The 19,443-nt window shown below is 42.3% G+C and overlaps 1 protein-coding gene across 1 annotated transcript in view; it reads left to right on the forward strand.

Moving 5' to 3' along the window:
- The first annotated feature begins 1,573 nt into the window (after positions 1 to 1,573).
- LOC308298415 (RELT-like protein 1) overlaps positions 1,574 to 19,443 on the forward strand; it is a 43,779-nt gene continuing 25,909 nt past the window's right edge. Inside the window, exons 1-3 of the mRNA XM_080742007.1 lie at positions 1,574 to 1,690; positions 10,330 to 10,533; positions 19,180 to 19,251. Of these exons, the coding sequence (XP_080598133.1) occupies positions 1,654 to 1,690; positions 10,330 to 10,533; positions 19,180 to 19,251 (313 nt within the window). The 5' untranslated portion in view covers positions 1,574 to 1,653. The remainder of the gene's footprint in view (positions 1,691 to 10,329; positions 10,534 to 19,179; positions 19,252 to 19,443) is intronic.

Raw genomic sequence — 19,443 nt, forward strand, 5'->3', positions numbered from 1 at the left:
TCCTGGAAGCGTCACTCACTCATTCCTGCTGTGTAGTGGAGAGCAAGTTTGTTTGCTTTATCCTTTTCCTCCCGCCTTGGAGGTGGCAAAATGTTATAGTAGACCCTATGCGACCACTGAGTTAGTGTGTTTTCTTTCTTATGTGTTTAATTTAGGCCTATAAAGTAAGTGTATTAATGGCAGCGCTTGGGGCCTCCACTTGTCCGCTCAACTAGTGCCTTGATTGATAGCCTAATTTGTTTGTTGTGGTGTAATGTTGTACATGTTTTTGGTGCATTGTTGTGTCGTGTTCATGAACTATATGAAAAAGAAGAAAAAGAAGAAATATGTCTGGAAGTGCAAGACTGATTGGTGGATTGGCGGAACGATGGAGTCTGGACTTCTGAAATAAGAAATATATTAGACTATCTTGGGGTGTTTAAAAATAAAGTCCCTCTCCAACAACCCCACTATTTATTACACATTTTAAAACAAATCTTGTATAGGGACTGTCCATGGCACAAACTATTTTCAAACAGAGGTCTGCTGCCAAATTAATATTAATTTGGAGGTCCATATTATAATTAATATAATAATCCTGATTAATAACAGTAATAAAATGTAGCATGTTATGTTTGTATGTTAATACAAATTAATCTAATTATATAATTGGGGTGGTTGTATTTTGTCTCCCTGCTCTTCTATTGAGACATTTTAGATCATGTCAAAGGTCATATCTTTCTAGACACAGGATCTGACACGAATTTTAACCTAATGGTCAAGTTTCAATTTATCCCCTGAGCATAGCGCTGCTTTGCAAAACTTTGAAGCTAGAGCGGTGGATCTCAACCAGTAGTCCGGGTACCATCAGTGGTCTTTGAGGGGGTTCCAGGTGGTCCCCAGCTAAATGATGGAACCAAATGGACCCTTATAGATCTTTAACTCTTGAGAGTGTAAGCCTATATGAAACCAAATGCACCCCAAGTCCATTTGGTTTGATTGTTAAACATCTGCAAGTCTACAACTAGGTAGCTACGCTGTGTGTTTGAGTTCCACGCTAGTGCTTTTTAGGTTATCATCTAGGGACTTGGAGATGAAAACACAAGAATATCAAGTGTTTAATAGGCTACTTTCCAATATAGAGGGAAGTGGAATTATGACAGGTGTTGCTGTTATAAAGTCACTCCCCTAGAAGACACACTTGTTTGAGCTCGACACTGTGTGTTTGAGCTTTTTAGGTTATCAAATAGGTAGCCTATAGAATGTAGAATAATTTATACTTTTGATAATTTCTCCTGATTGTAGATACAATCTTATTCAAAGCAACATAATATTCTATGTGTTGGGTCTGAGAGTCTAAATCTCATCAAAGAGTGGTCCACGTGGCTCAAATGCCCAATTAATGGACTTTGATATGAAAAGGGCTGCAAACCACTGAGATGAAGGCAACAATGACGAGCGGAATGCCCCTTTAAGTAAGGACAGGGCGTATCCGTTTTGCTGAGAATGAGGAAATGCGTGTCGTGTGTAGTTTTTATTCTTATACTTCAGTCGTAGGTGGGTGGTGTGCACTGTACAGCACAGCGTTCAATGGTTCAAGCTGTCAAAACATCAGCAGACACCAGGGCAACAGCAGCAGCAGCAGCAGCAGCAGCAGGCAAGCTCTGACCGTCAATGGGCGATTCAACGGACACACCAAGCGTTGTAACGCGTAAGTTTATCATTTTCCTCTATTTCCCGAGAGAAAACAAATGACAAAGCAGACGGTAATGCATAAATCGTTCGTCCAAAATCCCATGATTCGCCCTATTTTCTTTTTAAATTGTATCTTATTGTAAACCAACGCGATTTCCCATCGGCAAAAGTTAACAGTGTACGGAGCGTTGTGTGTGTGTGTGTGTGTGTGTGTGTGTGTTTTTAAAAAGGTGTCCTCCTATCATCACGATTACGCCCTCAAGTCGAGATTGTTTTAGCTCTCCTCTTTTCCATGTGGCTAGTTAGTCTACTGTATTAAATTATGTATATCAGGCAAGAAGAAAAAGTAGGCTACTTTCTGTATTAAAGTAAGTCCAGAAGTCAAAATAAAAAAGAAATACAATTACTAAAGTATGTACTTATAGAACCAAAAGAAGAAAGGGATCATTATGCAGAAATCACATTTTCAAATGTATACAAATCCTTTTAAAATAGCAGATTTTCAAATAAATGTAGTGGAATAACTGTACAAGATTTGGATCCGAGGTGTTGTGGAGTAGAAGTAATAAGTACAGTACTTAGGTAAATGTACTTAGTTACATTACACAACGTCAACTGTAGTGCATAATGTCTGATTGGCAAAATAGACCATACTAGTCCTCGGGAAAGCATCTTAAGTGATAATACATCTTGGGTTATAAATTAGAGCTGCTATCCAGGGTTTTAAGTGAGCTAAAATACACGCATGTGTTCCATAGTGTGAATTTAGCTCTGGTCCATTAGTGTTAGAAGAACTGACCAGAGCTAGTGTGAATTTATGTGTCCAAATAGGCACTCAACTGCTCCATGTACTGTAGTAGCCAAGATAGACTCAAAACACATCGCTCGGGGACCTTGATGGGGTTCCAACAAAATGAGTTAATATTGCATCACCATCAACATCAGTTTAACCACTTTAACCCTGTGGGTTTTGGCTTATCCACAAGCTCACAGCACGTTGCGGTGTTGATGATGAGCTTGTAGATGGGCTATTTTCAAAATTTGTGGAGATCTTGGAATCATTTTGGACAATCTTTAACAACTCTTAAGGGGGTCCCTGCAGTGCTGGCACCACATATTTTCAGATGGGGGTCCACGGCAATACAGACGGTATCAATTCTTAGATCCTCGGTCTTAGATATGAAAAAGTTTGAGAACCATTGTTCTAGTACACACACTCCTGGCTGACTGTAGTAGCCAGGACCACTGTAGTAGTAGTGACTGTAGATTGATTAAACTTTGATTTGACAAAGGCAGATATTAAATTATTATCATAATTATTTTAATTAATATCAAGTGGTCAAGAGAAATGCTGCTCAGTACATGCATGATCCAGTAATATCCATCTCTAAGAATATATGCCAAATCATTCAAGACAGGCTCAATCAAATGCCATGACTGAAGAGCATCTGTTCTCTTTGACATTGCATAAACCGACACTAATGGACCATTACCGGCCAACATTTACATTCTCAGAGTTAACACCTTTAACCCTATTTTATACTTTGTCATGACAGCGTTGTGTGGTGAAATATAGCTGATGTGTTTTGCGAGCAGAGCTTGTAATTTTTTGACAATAATGACACATCCTAATTAGGGATGCCAAGTTGGAAGTTAACTCTGGGAATTGCTCTGCCAGGTTGCAGGTTTGTTTTAGTTTTTACTTCCTGTGCTCAATGTAATGTTATCTCTGTGGTGCACATAATGGGTCTAAGCAGGAGATGATTGTACTCTGCTGATTCCACAGACCCATATAGAACCTCACCATCCGCTGTTGGCTCCGAGATGAGGTCCTGTCCTCTATACCGAGTGGGGTAGAATTCATCCACAGCCGTGTACTGTAGATCACCCTTTTTGCCACTTTGTATCCAAAAGGTAAAGGTAGAATGGGAAATGACCCATAGAAATTGGTCTGTGACCCACAAATGGGTCCCGACCCACTGTTTGGGAACCAATGAATTCGGGTGTTGAATATATCCCCCTCTAAAATCACCCTAATCATTCCAAACTCAAGTTTAGCTATACTGAATACACAGATGTGTTGTGAGCTTGTTGATATGCTATTTTGGCTGAATGTTACATGTCCAGGCCAGAATAGGGACCCTAGGACTCATGTGTTGTGATTAAAAAGTAGACTCAAGTTGAAGCACAGATTTCTTTATTTCTTTTTTTGGTACCATGAGGTTGCTAAACAAACTGGCACTCATTACATTTCCAACTTGCCATCCCATTGCCACTCCCCTCTGGGAAAGCTTGAGTTACAGAACAATCTAGGAAGGATTTGGCCCCTATAATTTAGTGAAAGCTGGGGCTGCAAATAGAAAGGTGAGTGAGAGGGGTCTCATCTCTGCTAGCGAATTAACCAACGGAATGATCACATATCAGATGTTGACTAGGATGACTACATTTCCTCAGCCAATACAGCCATGCATGCTCCCAGTTTCCGTTCTCAGACCGTTGTCGACCTGGGCATAACATTTGCCGTTTACCTGCATTACCTAGCATTCACCAGGACAAGTACATTTTTTTAACAAAAGGTTTGTCAGCCGTACTGTCAACCATACTGTATAATCAACAACAACCATAAGGATTTAACCTGTTGACTTTTCCTTTTGTCAAATCATTACTTGCCAGCGTGTCTGGAAAATCCCCAAACAAAAATACAATCTGAAAAACAAGTTGAAAAAGACAAATCAAACAGTCATATGGTTATGTAATACATTCTCCTGCTGATATCAGCACTTCAGCAGAGAGAAATGTTAACTTCCTATTTTGTGACCTTGCAACTGGTAATGGTGGCATCCTCCTTAACCCATTACAACTGGGAAAGCATCTGTCATCTGTGTCATTAGATTTGAGCTATTTAGCACATACGTTGGCTATTCAAAAATGGTAGATCTACAAGCTCATAGTGACATGAAAGAGATTGAGAACCACTGATATAGCAACATACAGTAGATATTTTCAGAGAACTGTTAGGATTTACGTAGATGACATTTGTAGAATCGGCCTCAGGTTAAGCCAATCAGCCTTAATATTCTTTGCATATGTTTGCTTTAACATACAATCGGGGTACATACATGGTATCAAGTGAAGACCACTATAATGTATTATTAACTCATTCTGTGCCAATCACGTGTATACACGTGATATATTAGCGCATCCCACAGTGCCAATCACGTATATACACGTGATTCAAAAAAAAAAAAAAAAAAAAAAAAAAAAATTTTTTGAAAATTTTTTTTGAAAATTTTTTTTTTGGACCCCATCAAAACTAGTGAACATGATTTCAATCGCGATTTTGCATGTTTAACCCCCATACAACCCCCATACAACTCAGGTAGCAGACCTCCAAGCTCACAACAGTGTAAAACATAATGGCTATTATCTCAAGAATGCCTGAACGGATTTCCAATCGGATTTTTTTGTTTGAAAGCTGTGAACAAACTGCACAAACCCACAACAATGCAATCCAGGATTGCATTGGATTTTTTAGAGCTCATTCTTCTCTGTTTTTTTCCCATGCATGAGGTGTGCAAGGTTTAATCATGGCTAAGTTGACGAAAATAAGGCTTTTAAAATGCTTGGTAGCCAATAGCTAACTTCAAGCTAACTTCATCCTCTTCCTGTACATGCACAAAGGAAAGTGTTTAGGCAAGTCATGGCTGCAGGGCTTCTGCATATACCAGCATATCTCTATGGGATTGTCTGTGGCACTCTTGGCCCCCTCTAGTGGTGAAAGGGTGGCATTAAATGAGTTAATCACAGCATTAGGAAAAAGAGAAGAGTAGATCAGGAGAAAGGTCTGGGTGAGGAATGCAAATGAAGATAGTGGGGAATATATGACGCATCTACTGTATATAAACCAGTGTGACGGCCAATTTAAGTTTTTGTGGTTGTTGTGATTGTATTCGGGTGTTTTTTCCAGTTCCCACTGAATCCTTATCCTTGAGGGGCTTTTGCTGAGATTGATTTTACATCAGCCTGTGGAAGCGGTCTGTTGTGGTAAGACATTGATATCTCGAGAGGACTGCTCTCAGGCGGAATCACAGTGAAATATCAGGAAATAAAGCTAACACGCGATGCTTTATTCAGCTTTCCCTCTGCAACAAAAGACGGCAAAGTTCATATTATATACCTCGGAACTGATGCTGTTCACCTGGCTGCGGCTAGTTTGACACAATCATTGTTTGTGAACATGAACAACTGTGGCTTAGAAAGTTAGAAGTGATTCACAAAAATAGTGTATTTTTATTTATTTTTTCAACAGTGTTAGGGGAAATGAACTGAGTGGAATGTTTCCTGTCCATCTTCTTGTAACTTCTTAACCCGCTATTTGTCTGTCCAACATAAAGACACATTATATAGAGATAGAGGTACACTGAGGCATTGTATAATTGTGAAAGATTGTATCTGGCTGACCATACTATATCCTACTGCTGATGCAGAGTGCTGCATGTGTGTGTGTGTGTGTGTGTGTGTGTGTGTGTGTGTGTGTGTGTGTGTGTGTGTGTGTGTGTGTGTGTGTGTGTGTGTGTGTGTGTGTGTGTGTGTGTGTGTGTGTGTGTGTGTGTGTGTGTGTGTGTGTGTGTGTGTGATTATACACACACACACACACACACACACACACACACACACACACACACACACACACACACATTTTGAGCTACTCCATAGACAATGCATCATATTCCCCCATACTGTATAGCCTACCTTTTTCTTTTCTTTTTTAACTCCCGTGATGATGATTTTGTAACTTATTTTTCACCCAGTTCCAATTGCCTTAAACTGTAATCCTGTTTGCTTCTCTCTCTCTCTCTGCCAACCTGGGGAGAGCCCTGAACTGAGTTCATGCTTCCTTCAATGCATGAGGAGTGAGCAGGCCGCTTCTTATCACCTTACATAGGGGAGTTTACCCGGTAGGACGAAGCATGTGGAAGGAACACGTCATTCCAACCAGTTCCTTTCCCCTCCATCAGGTGCCCCGGCTGACCAGGGGGAGGCAGTATAGAGACCAGGATTACTGCATGTTTTTTGTGAGGGTACCTACTCTAGGGGACACAAGGAGAACATGCAAACTCCACACAGAAAGGCCCTTACGCCAACCCCACCTAGGGTATGGGCACTGATGACACGGGGGAGAGAATGTGCCCTGAAGTGAATTAGATAATATATTTAGATCCCTGAGACACAGCTGCTGGTAGGGATGAGAGAGGATACTGTAGGTAAGGAGGTCATGGTTGCCATATAGCGTCTTTGTTTTATGGCTGTGAGAAAGAGATAAGGTTCTCGGCTTTTAATGAGCTCTGCAGAGAAGAAAAAGCGATGTTTTGTTTTAGCAAATGAATAATGAACAGTGAGAGAGAGGGCAAGTCAGTCCATCATTTTGCCTTGCTGAAGCAACATGTCTGCGCTGTAAATCTTTTATATCATTTTATATTGCATCTGAGTCAAAGTGAACTGATCTTTTGAGAGTCTTCAATTCCGCTGGTCTTTAGTCATAAAGTCCATAAATTAAGCAGTAGGATTTAAATTAAGTAGTAGGATTTCTACGTCAGTCCCCAATGTCCCGGCCTCCCAGGACCTTCTAGCTGTGAGGCGGCAGTGCTACCGACTGCACCAGCCTAGCCTACCATTTTAAATGAAGTGCCAATGCCATATTCAACTGGTATCTGATTCTACAGATCAGTCAGTGCGGTTTGCCAGATATCAGTTTATATAGTTATGATAAGATATCACGGTTATAAAAAGTTATACAACGTTTTATAAAGATATAAAAGGCATACAGTTATAAAAGTTAATACAATGCAACAACACTTTGGGATTATTAGTTTGGAAGGGGACAACAAGGATTGTGGATTGGTGATTACTAGAGTAGCTTGTGAGTTAGTGATGTGTCGTTCACGGGTGATTCGTTCATAAGAACCAATCAGAACGATTTCCTGAAACATTACGTTCACGCTTCCGTTCATACCCCCCGTCCCCTCCCCCTAATAGCCTTCGGAGTCGGCACACAGGATGGGAGGGCAGGTTGTACGTGCGTCGTAATAAAAACGCTCCCACAATAGTAATGTTTTTCACTGGACGATCGTGCTATGAACGGTGAACGTGAACGAATCATTTGAACGGATCATTACCGTCACTGAAATGAATGGTTTTTGCCCACCACTATTGTGAGTCTGTCATGGACGTACAGCAGAGGGAGCATGGGGCGCTCACTGGGCAAACAATGGCCTTTATCACTGTGGTCAATCAGGCTTTACGACAATGTGCCTGTGTGCAGGGAGACACATGTTAAGCATGAAGGCGCATTTATTCAGACTCTTCAATATACAGAGACACACACACAGCAGGCATGTGTTATCCGTGCCCTACACTCTAACTCACTCACACTCTTCACCTACCCCTCTCTCTCTCTCTCTCACACACACACACACACACACACACACACACACACACACACACACACACACACACACACACACACACACTGTCTGCTGACAGGAAAAAACCCACAAAGGCTCTATTGTGTGTGTACTGCTGGAATGTGTCACGTGATGAGCAAACATCAAAAGTTATGGAAGCTAGGTTTAGCTGACCGTGGGTCACTGTCACAGTCTTGACTTTAGCCCAGTCACAACCCATTCGCTCTGTTCAAAATGTTAATTGAAGCTCAACTCGAGATCCACAGAATAATATGCAAGTGTTGAGTGGTGCTCTTCAGAATCGGGGTGGGTCTAAAATCCAAAGTCCGTGTGTGGGGGATGGGGGTAAGGAAAAACATGCATCCAGTGAGGTGGGCCGGTTTATGGTCATTGCATTGGGGTGTGTACAGTTTGTTGACAGATACAGTATATTGAGTTTGCACAAGGTACAATAAATCATTGCGTGACATAGTTTGGACCAGATGTTGTTGTGTTTAGCATCAAACCAGAGGTACTGCAGGGTAGCCTCTATTGATACTGGTATACTTACCAATGACACAGCAAAATAGGCTCCGTGGTAACTTAATTTATTTCATTTGCAGTGCTTCAAAAATCTACTTTTAAATCAGGAGATATTGAATTGTCTTCTTTTTTACCTGAATTGATTTTTCATCCACTTCTAGATTGGCGCCCCTCTGGATCAAGGGTTCTGATGGAAGCTGTCTATTCTGTGTACACATAAGTACATGAACACTGTTATTATCTGTTCGTTTTACAGCGTGTGGACAGCCACGAGTTGCCAACTGTAAATGTCACAGCACTATGGAAAACGCCACATGCATGTTCCGCTGTGTATGACACAGACATAAACCTGTGTGTGGCATGCTTCTCCCACACTTAACACTCACCAAGGACACGTTGCAAAATCCTAACTGTAAAAATGGACCCTTGGATGTTCCATTATCTAATAATAATAATGAATAACTGCCCTAATAACTCTGCCCCCCCCCCCCCCCCTCCCCTTTGCAACACACATTTATATCACTGTTCTTTTTCTTTGTATCACTGAAAGCTGAGTGCGAGAAATCAAAGGGTGGCAGAAAATGAGTGGGTTGATGAAAGAAAGTGGAGTTCCAGGAATTACAGCTAACTCTCTGAATCGGTCCACATCCTGCATGTGTCCATGTGTCCCCCACATCTATTATATGATGAAATTAAGCAATTTCTTTTCCGATTTTCGCAAATGTCGCCACTCCCCCCCCCTTGCTCTCTCTCTCTCTCTCTCTCTCTCTCTCTCTCTCTCTCTCTCTCTCTCTCTCTTTTCTTGGCCTGAAAAACACTTTTGTGGATTTCGGATTTCCAAAACGCAGCAGTGTGTAACCAGCTTTAATGTTGACTTTTTTCTCACATTTCAGCTGTGAAAAAGTCTGTCCCACTGAGCAGCTCTGTCAAACGTCACACAGCCCTCCCTCCCTCCCTCCCTCCCACCCCCCTCCATCCATTCAAAGCCGTGATGGGAAATGGTGAAGTCAGCTAACCTTATAGAAGATTATGACAGCTACACTCAGGAGCTTCAAGCACCCAGACAGTCAGTCAGTAAATCAGACAGTCAGTCAGTCAGTCAGTCAGTCAGTCAGGTGGTAAGGGAGAGCGACACCACACGCCAGAAGACTTTTCATGCATTCGGGATAGGAACATGAAAAACCTGTCATGTTCCATTATTTCACCCCGGTGACAGCTGATGGCCTTTATTTCCCCTTCAGCGGCTCAGCCCAGGGCTTAAAGCAGTGCCGACACACTAGGATATAGCTGTCCAGTTATGACTCTATTATTAGCATTGTTATTAGCCTGCCGTTGCTCATTTGTTGCTCTGTTCGATTGTGTGGAATCTTTTCTTTGAAAAAAATAAAATAAAAAAGGTTTTTCCATGCCGCAGTCACCAAGCTAATGCTCATGTGGGAATTGTTGGTTGGTAAATTAAAGAATAGGATCTTGCGCTATTCTTCAGTATAATTTAAAGCGTTGTGAGACAACCTGTATTGTGATTTGGCATTATATAAATAAGATTTACTTGACTTTGCTTATATCTGGAGCGACTGCCTTACCATACTCTCAATGTTGAGTTAAATCAATTTCTCTCAATGTCCCTCCCATGTCACCACCTGTATGCCCCACCCTGGCCTTCCTCCAGCGAGTCAGCCTGCAGATACCAATGCAAACAGTGGTGATGGCAACCCGGATCCCATCGCCTTCGTCTTGGTGCCCCTCTTCTTCCTGCTGGGCCTATCGGGAGTGCTGGTCTGTCACATTCTGAAGAGGAAGGGGTACCGCTGCACCACCGAGACCGATGAAGAGGACGTGTTTGAGGAGGCTGACAAGGAGGAGCCGAGTGCAGGTGAGGAGAGGGTGAAGAGGGCAGCCTTGTCGTACTGTACACGTATGTAGCTCTCTTGATATGATCCCTGCCATAGCCCTTTGTCGACTTGGATGGGCCGGGCAATATCTTGTACTCCAGTGAACATGCCACCAAACATCGCCTTGCATGTTCGTGACCTGTTATCTAGTTTGCGTTTTTGCATTACCCAGTCCCCTTCCAGATCCCACCGTAACGTGAATAGCCCCTTCTCAGCCCTGCACAATTTCAGTTTTTTGTTTTGTTAATCATTTCCCTGTGCCATTTAACTCTACCCTTCAACACTTCTCAGTGTAGCCGGCTACGCTTCGTGGTTTTGTAGCTGCTATTGAGCTTGGATGGTAGGCACTTTACTCAAAAAGTCTGCTGGCTAGTGTTTCAACAGGAACAGTGACTGAAGTGACATGATGTATTTTGATCTGTGCGATCATTATATAGGGTGCTGGGTCAGAAATTGTGGTCGGATGACGGATGCTCATGCATCAGCACAATAAGGAAGAGAAATGCTTCCTCAGGTGACTGAATGTCAATTCAGGACATGATCAGACTGTTTCAGCAAGAACGGGCCGTTGACAGCTACACAGAGGGGGATTGCTGTGCATAAACACCTTATTACAAAGACAAATGCACATTTGAGAGTTCAGTGGTGTAAAAACCATGGACACTGATCAGAGATGTGGAAAAATTTATATGGTCAGATGAGTCATCCTTGAATGACAAGAGGGGCGAGTGCATGTGTGGAAGAGAATACATCTTAGGTTCTGATGCCTGACAGCGTGTCGCGGGTTCGAGTCCCGTTCCCGACGAGACTGCGTGTCACTCCCCATCTCTCTCCCCATTTCATATCAGTCTACACTGTTCTATCGATAAAGGCATAGAAGCCCAAAAACAAATCTTAACAAGTTGCGTGCCAAGGCCACAAGAGGGCGCCCAAGTGCCAGAGATCCTCTCATAGCCGACCGCTGTTACATACAGGCAGCCACGAAGCAGTGGTGTTTCATAACACAGTGACGAGTGGAATGAAAATCACCCGGAGGAAGAGAGCTAACGGATGGCTATAGGCTATCACTCATTTTAGAAGCCCGATCTGGGCGATTGAGCCGTAAATAAAACTTTTCTGCTACCATAGGAACACAGTTCAGAGAAAATGCTCTCTAAAGATGTGACTATGTATTGGATTAGGCGCTGGATCAAAAATTAGACCGACGCTTCGCTGAGGCCTCCGATTAATTAATTCATTTTATTAAAAAAGCCGGACTAGTTCGGGATCGGCACCCCGGAATACGTCGACAGTATAGATTGAGTTTTTTGGGGGGGGCTCTAAACTTTATTCTAAACCATTTTCAATGGAAAAAATTGTCGGACCATCTAGAATCGGTCGTTGGAAAGCGTAGGACGAGCCAGGACCACCCACATCTCTACAAGCAGCTCAGGGTAAGATAGCAAAAAAAATATTGTATTGTATTGGAAAAAAAGCCGAACTTGTTCGGGATCGGCACAAGAAGGTTTAAAAAAACAAAAAACAAAAAAAACAATACTACATTCATAACGAAATTTCAAATTCCCTGCCCTGTGTGCTGCATGTAAACTTAATATGTGAACATTCTGCAAAAAATTGTAGATCTACAGAGGGTTTAACTTGTTAATAGGGAGGCAGGGAAGTCTCCGGAGCAGAAAATATGAGATGATCATGATCTGGTCTTTTGCTCTGTTAGCAATGTCCTGCAAAGTATACGCTGCTTTGTGCCACAACAACTGAGCGAGGGAGGGATCGTTCCTCCATGAAAGGATTTGCAGACACATGAGAACTAGTCTTTTTGTATGTTCAGTGAAGAGTAGACGATCCTTAAAGGGATAGTTCACACCCCAAAGACCCTTTTCTTTTCCTATCGATTACTAACCTCATGGAGACTTGAATTCATGGATATTCTTTCGTTTTTGTCGCATTCCTAAGACAATAATTTGAGGAGACCTTTTGTGTCTCCATAGGGAACAAAGCAGGCTCTTTGTGTCTCCATAGGGAACCAATGCTGGTCATCAAATTATTAGCTTAGAAATGCAACCATTGGTCCATGTTTTGGCACCACAAATGACAATTATTTCCACCCAGGCCTTGAAAAGGCTGATCTTGGTGGGTCTTGAGATGTCTTAAATTGCCATATCACTGTAGATGTATTTTGTTACAAGCACTCAAGGCCTTTGACAGGAATAGTAGCCAGTCTCATATATATGAGGTTACATTGCCCGCTGTATTTTCAGCACTGCTTGTGCAGTATTTTCTGCTGAATTATTAGATCAAGCACAATACGCGATTCTGTGTTTCTGTTGAGAGTCAGTGCAAGTCTCCTGTGAAGAATTGTGGAATCACTGATTTCTGGGAGAACTGATATCTCTGGATATAACCATGCTGCTTGTGTTGACATATTATATCAGGGGTCTTCAACAGGGGATCAGGGACCCCTAGGGGGTCCTCAGAGTTACTACAGGGGGTCCTCCAAATCTTTTTGCCAGACCCATGAAATGGGTAGGCCTACATAAGCAAATGTCGGTCTGTCCGGGTTTTCTATATAAAGGGTATATATGATGATGACATGATGATGACATGCCTACAAAAGGCATGATGTCATAAATGATGATGATAGACAGGGGGTCTGGCACAACCAGGTTGACCTGGTCTAGTTATTAAGCACTTACTTGAACTCTAGAGTCCATATTCGGAGACCTTTAGCCAAAAAATAGCAGATCTACAAGCACAGGCTATTTTCGGCAAAGAGCTTTGGTGTAGAGGGGAAAAAGAGCAGACTAAGAACAGAGTGAAAAGTCAAGTTTTTTAAGTATTGACGGTTCAAGTGGTTAAATATCTGAAAACACAAATTAAACGATGAAACTATATGGAATCTATGAAAACACTATGACGTATGATTACATTTTCCTGTCTCATCCCCAACAGTACAACAACAAATCACCTGCTGTTTAGTCCCGGTTGCAATGTAACTCAATCTTAAATATGTTTCAGCTAATCTCTTTTGGGAAGTGGTGCTGATTTCATTTTCGTCAGATGAAAAGGCGATTCTGCCTTCACTTCCATGTTAGTCACTTAACTATCTCCACATGGTTTTCCGTTGTCCTCATAAGCACGTGTAACAGAAGGTCTGCAATCGCATCATCAAGTAACACGGTGCTCTTCCACGCGCCATGCTACTCATTGCCATGTGATATTTTCCAGTTTGCATTGACTGTGCAGAAATCGGAAAGCTGAAGGCAATGAACTGTATAGAAGTGTTCAACCTTTACTAAGAGAAAGCTAATAATATAATGCTTGAAGCGGCGAGGTTCTCTTTAAAGCCACGTTCAGTATTTGCCCATAAAACAAATTATTCAATGGCATTTACACAATTTACAGTTTTGACATTTAGCAGACGCCGTAATCCAGGGCGACTTACAAACTGCAAGATCAGAGTAAATGGTATGATCCCTAGTCAACAAACCACAGGGTAAGTGTTCACAAAAGTAGAGTGCAAAGAAAATCAATTAACTGCTACAGAGTACTCTAACTAGGAGAGGTAAACCTCAAACCTATAAACAGCATGCTATATAAATCACATTCTTATAGCAAGTAACCATCTATCAAAAGGTAGTCTCTCTAGAACAGACTAACTGAGCTCCAGTTAAGTCAAGTGAAAAGGACCTTTTCTTTGACGATGGCAAGTCAGATTGATCACAAGGTGACAAGAAGGGATACGTGGAATGAGGAGTGCTAGGGGGTGTGAGCTAGTGTCTGAAGAGTGTGGCGTAAAATGGGGAGGGAGGCTGCACCGTAGTCCTGAATGAGGGGGGAATGTCAGAGGTCATTTCACAGCTCAGGGGCCAGGAGGGTGAAGAGTCTTTGGAGATGTCGTAGGGAGTACAGCACACACTTGCAGTCTTGCACTGATTGAGTTATTATTAGATTATAGTTATTATTATAGGTGCCATTGACATTATCTCTTCCTACTTCCTTCTCTTGGCCTATGGGACACTTTGTTAAATCTATATTGACAGAGAAAGTTCTGTCTGTTTCAGCCAGCCTTTCTCTGATTCCCATGATGCATTGCGTGGGCATGCACCGGCCTGCCTGGCACAAACACACGCACGCACGCACGCACGCACACACAGGCTATGGGCTCATATTTTCTGAAGATGCTTTGCTAATATTGTTAGCCATGCAACACACTTGGAGATAATGTTGGAAATTGTGATAATTTCCCAGTAAACATACACTGTAACATTATTGTAATGAACAGGTGCTGCTTCTGTCTGTCTAAGGCCGGTGGCCAACACGCGTCATCATTTCATATTCTGACTCGGAGTCACTAATCGGTGACTCCGATCTGGCTCATGAAGCCCATAGTTGGCAGAAGATAGTGTGCAGCAGAGAGTCAATGTAATGTCCTTTAGTCCAGGAAGATAGATGCAGATCATTTCATGAATATACCATTAATGTTAGACAGATTCTCAAACAAAGACTACAATTTATTGTTTTCTTCTCTCTCGCTCCTCCCTCTCTCTCTCTCTCTCTCTCTCTCTCTCTCTCTCTCTCTCTCTCTCTCTCTCACTCTATCTCAGATGAATCAGCTAGCCATGCTAGTCGCCTAATTAGTCTGATCGCTCTGTGCCAATATGCAGTGCCTGCCTGCCAGTTTGGGAGGCTGCCATTAAATCGTAACAACAGAGTGAGTGAGACTGGGCGAGAGGACATGGGCTACAGTATGCCTCCAGCTGTCTGGAGGCATAGCAACTTCTCACTAGGGCTGTCACCATCATTTCAGTTGAAGATTAATTGTCATACAAATAATTGCAGTTGGTGATTTAATTGCGTTTTTGGCACTGCACACATGTAAGCAAAACTTGCACATGGCAGAATGGCAGATATGACATATTACTTAAAAGCCTGTGAAATTTACAAAGAAAAAAATGGCTATGACAGGTACCAATAAACAAAATAAATAAGTAAATGTACTATGGCCAGAACATGCCAATAGACAATAGCACATCTACAAGCTACAGTATTTTAGCTTATTTGAAAATGTATGAAAAATTTAAATGTTTTAGCCCTAAATGACCAAATGCCCATAATAATATACTGTAGATACCAGGTTGAAAGTTGTTAAAAGAGTTCAGGAACACATTGTGGAAATAACAACGGAAGTATTACATTTCTGTTTATTTCATCCAGCTCCGTTTGTACAGATGACTGGAAAACAATTCTAACAATCATGTAAAAAAATGATTGCCATTAGCTAAAATAAACTTGAGATCAGCCGATTATGTAATATTTATGAGAGGCCTGCTCTTCACGTGTGTTGAGGAGTATTTCCCTGGGCGACAGGCCTGCCCTGGGTTATGTCATAGCCATGAGAAAAGGGGAGGCATCACTGCCTACGAAGGGAGAGACAGAACTGTGTGTACGCTACGCCGTAGAGAGGAGTATGAAAGAATGACTCTGTTGACCGCCTCCCTCTATTCACTTTCTCTCTGTGTGTTATATAAACACGAAAGTCAAGTCCCGACTGGCGATGCTGACGTGCAGTCCTGGTTGCCAATGTTGAATTACATTGCACTTAGATTGAATATGCTGCTGATGGCAGACGGCTTAATGCCAATAATTTCTTTTTGCTGGTGGTTTGGATGAGCGCTTCTCGCAGGGTTTTTCCATTCCACTAATGTTGCTGTGCTCTCCGCCTGTCTCTCTCTCTCTCTCTCCCTGTTCCTGTTTTCTCTTGTTTGAGCCCAGCCCCTTCAATCTCACATTGTGCAGAGTAGAAAGAGAGTAGAAATGAGGACACTGTTGGTGTGTTTAGCTCATTCAACCTTTTATCAGTGATTCGACTCCACTCTTTCCCATTTCAGAGTGATCAGGTTTCCGCCTCTTTCTCTCTCTCTCTCTCTCTCTCTCTCTCTCTCTCTCTCTCTCTCTCTCTCTCTCTCTCTCTCTCTCTCTCTCTCTCTCTCTCTCTCTCTCTCTGTGTGTGTCTGTCTCTCAGTGTGTGTCTGTCTCTCTGTATCTCTCTCATATTATACACAAGGCTTAACCCACATCCCAGCATCGGTACATAAAACTTGCTATGTAAGCAAACAGATATATTTGTGACGACAATGTGCTTTCAGGATACTGCAGTCCAATGTATTCAGGATGTAGTACAACTGTCATCTGCTTCGCATAACAGTATATGTTTCTCAATCTTGCCTATTTCTGTATGAGTCGTGACTCATATGTCCTCCGGTCACGTAGTCAAACAGATTCAGAACGTGTCACGTGATGCCACCACGCTGATCTGCGAGTTCTCTGCTTGCCCAATTACACAGATGAGTAATTTAATTCAATGAAATGACCACTCACAAGTTAACCACTGACACTCTCTCTTTGCATCTATGAATAGCTATATGTATTTGTAAAATGTGTAAAAATCTGTACAGACTAATGTGAAAGACAAGCTCCAACACGCTGCCTCCCCCGTCCTCCATATAATCTACTTGAACTCTTCCATAAAACACTGACATGAGAGGGTAGTTTTTCTCTCTGTAACAAGTGACTACATAACTCGGGAAGTAATCCACAGGAAATGAGGGTGATTCATGGAGGAACTGAAATACCTTTCCACTCCCTTTGGATTTGCATTCCGGGACGCGACCGCGGTTTTTCCGGTGACCCTGAGCGCAGCGGTGGGGGCTGGTGGGCAAGGAGGGTCGCGAGCTCATGAGAAACAACTAAAACAAGACCTTAAAACCTGGCCAAAACAGTTGCGTGCATTAGCGCAAGATGACGATAAAGGAAATCATTAAATGGAAAACATTAAATTAACTTCTGAAATGCCTACTAGGCCTTAAAACCTGGCGAAAACAGTTGCATGCATTAGCACAAGATTAGATGAGGATAAAGGAAATCATTCAATGGAAAACGTTAAATTAACTTCTGAAAATGCTTCTAAACCTACACTAGCCTACTAGTAAAACTAGTGGAACCGCGATCTTGCCACACGTGAATAATTGTGGTTGTAAACAATAACACAGACAATATAAATCCTAGTAGAGAGGCCTGCTCTTCACGTGTGTAGTCAGTGGTGTGTTACTGTGTTCTAGAATTCCCCACACTCCCGTGCCCCCACCGTTGCGCTCAGGGTCACCGGGAAAACCGCGGTCGCTTCCGGGATATGCTAGTGGAAGGAAGAGAGCGTGTGTGTGTGTGTGTGTGGGGGGGGGGGGGGGGGGGGGGTCCTTTGTTTTTCAAAAAGAGGTCATGATGTCTGGGAATGGGATGTAGAACTGTTCCAGAAATGTCCCTGGAGATCAGCTCAAGTTCCACCTAATGTGACTCTCCAGCTACAGTAACATTAACCTGTGGGATTGGATTTGGTCGTCACACTGCTCATAATTCATCATTCTGTGGAGCCTCAATAACACTTCTGTGAAGAAGCGCAAAAAAGTTAATTATTGCTGAAAATGCCTGTATAACACTTCAGCATACTTGTAACTGTGATGTTTGAGCATGGCTGACATAATGAGATCTGCCACACACTGTAAGTGTTTGGCTTTGCTTTATTTAGCTTATGCTGTGATTTCAGTCCCCTAATAGATACTGGTGATATGGCAGTCAGTTAAGTATGCAGTTCCCAAAATGTTCTACGGTATGCAGAAGGACTCCCACATAGGGGTCAGGGGATGTCTCCACGTTGGACTTAATTGCATCTCTGACATGCCTGTTGAAAGGCAGGAATGTTGTCAGTATTCTGCAAAGCAAGTGTGTTATGCACCTGGTTGAGATTCTGAATAGACTGGGGTTTAAGGATTTGAGGCACAACGCCTTTCAATCAGCTGTTGTCTATCGTTAAGTCTGCTTCAAGTGGCCAACTACAACGAAGCAGCACTGAGCCGTAGCAGCGAAAGATCGGCTTGAAGGCATCTGCCATACAGACAGCTACATAATGGCCATGAATATTATTATCTAAAATAAAACTAATTTTTGTGCGGACTGGGATTCACGGACCACTAGCGAATTGTTCACCCGAAGTCCGTGGATCACAGGGTTAGGGACCCCTGAGCCATCGATTGAGCAGATCATAAAACACTTGACAAAAGACGCCTGCCAACACACATGACAGTGACAAAAGTAACGGTTAGCTGTAAAAAGTAACAGGCCGTGGTCGCAGGTAACAGGCAAACATGTCTCCCGCTTTACAAAAATCTAGGCTGTTTAAAGAGTCACAGAGCACCTCAGCGTCTTCTATTTACAAAATATGACTCATGCTGTCATACTGAAACTCGAAAGGATCAACTCGAGATGAAACCAACCCAGTTTGGATGAAGTCTTAACACAGCTTAATGGGGCATTGCCATTTGACATCTCCTTCATGGGGCATTGCCATCTTGGCCTTTAGACATTAGAATGCAGAAAAAGAAGTCACTATCATCTTGTAAATTACTTCAGTATTTTGCGTCTATCAGTCTTTATTTGTCTGTTTAGTTACTACGTTTTCGGATTCTTTTTTTTTTTCTTTTCTCGGTTAATCAAAGTGTAGGATATTGCAATTGTGATTATTGTGCATGCTTTGTAATTCACGTGGTTGTTTTTTTGTGCTCTCTTTCTTCCAGAGTTGAACGACACGTTCAGCGAGAACAATGACACTGTGGAGAAGATTGTCCACTGTATCATGAAAAATGAAGGTACAGTATGTGCATGATAACACATTTTGTGCAATAGGCATACTGTATATGTCAGATAGTTTCTATCATTTATGCTTCTTTGTGGTTGTCCTTTTTTCCTGGTGCAGTAGGATCGGTGTAAGATGTTTTCATGACAACATAAACCTGCATTTCGTCACTGTCGGGCAGAAACCCCGTATCTCCAAGTTTCAA

Source organism: Nannobrachium achirus (assembly GCF_963921795.1).
Source record: "Nannobrachium achirus genome assembly, chromosome: 14".
Taxonomy (NCBI): Eukaryota; Metazoa; Chordata; class Actinopteri; order Myctophiformes; family Myctophidae; genus Nannobrachium; species Nannobrachium achirus.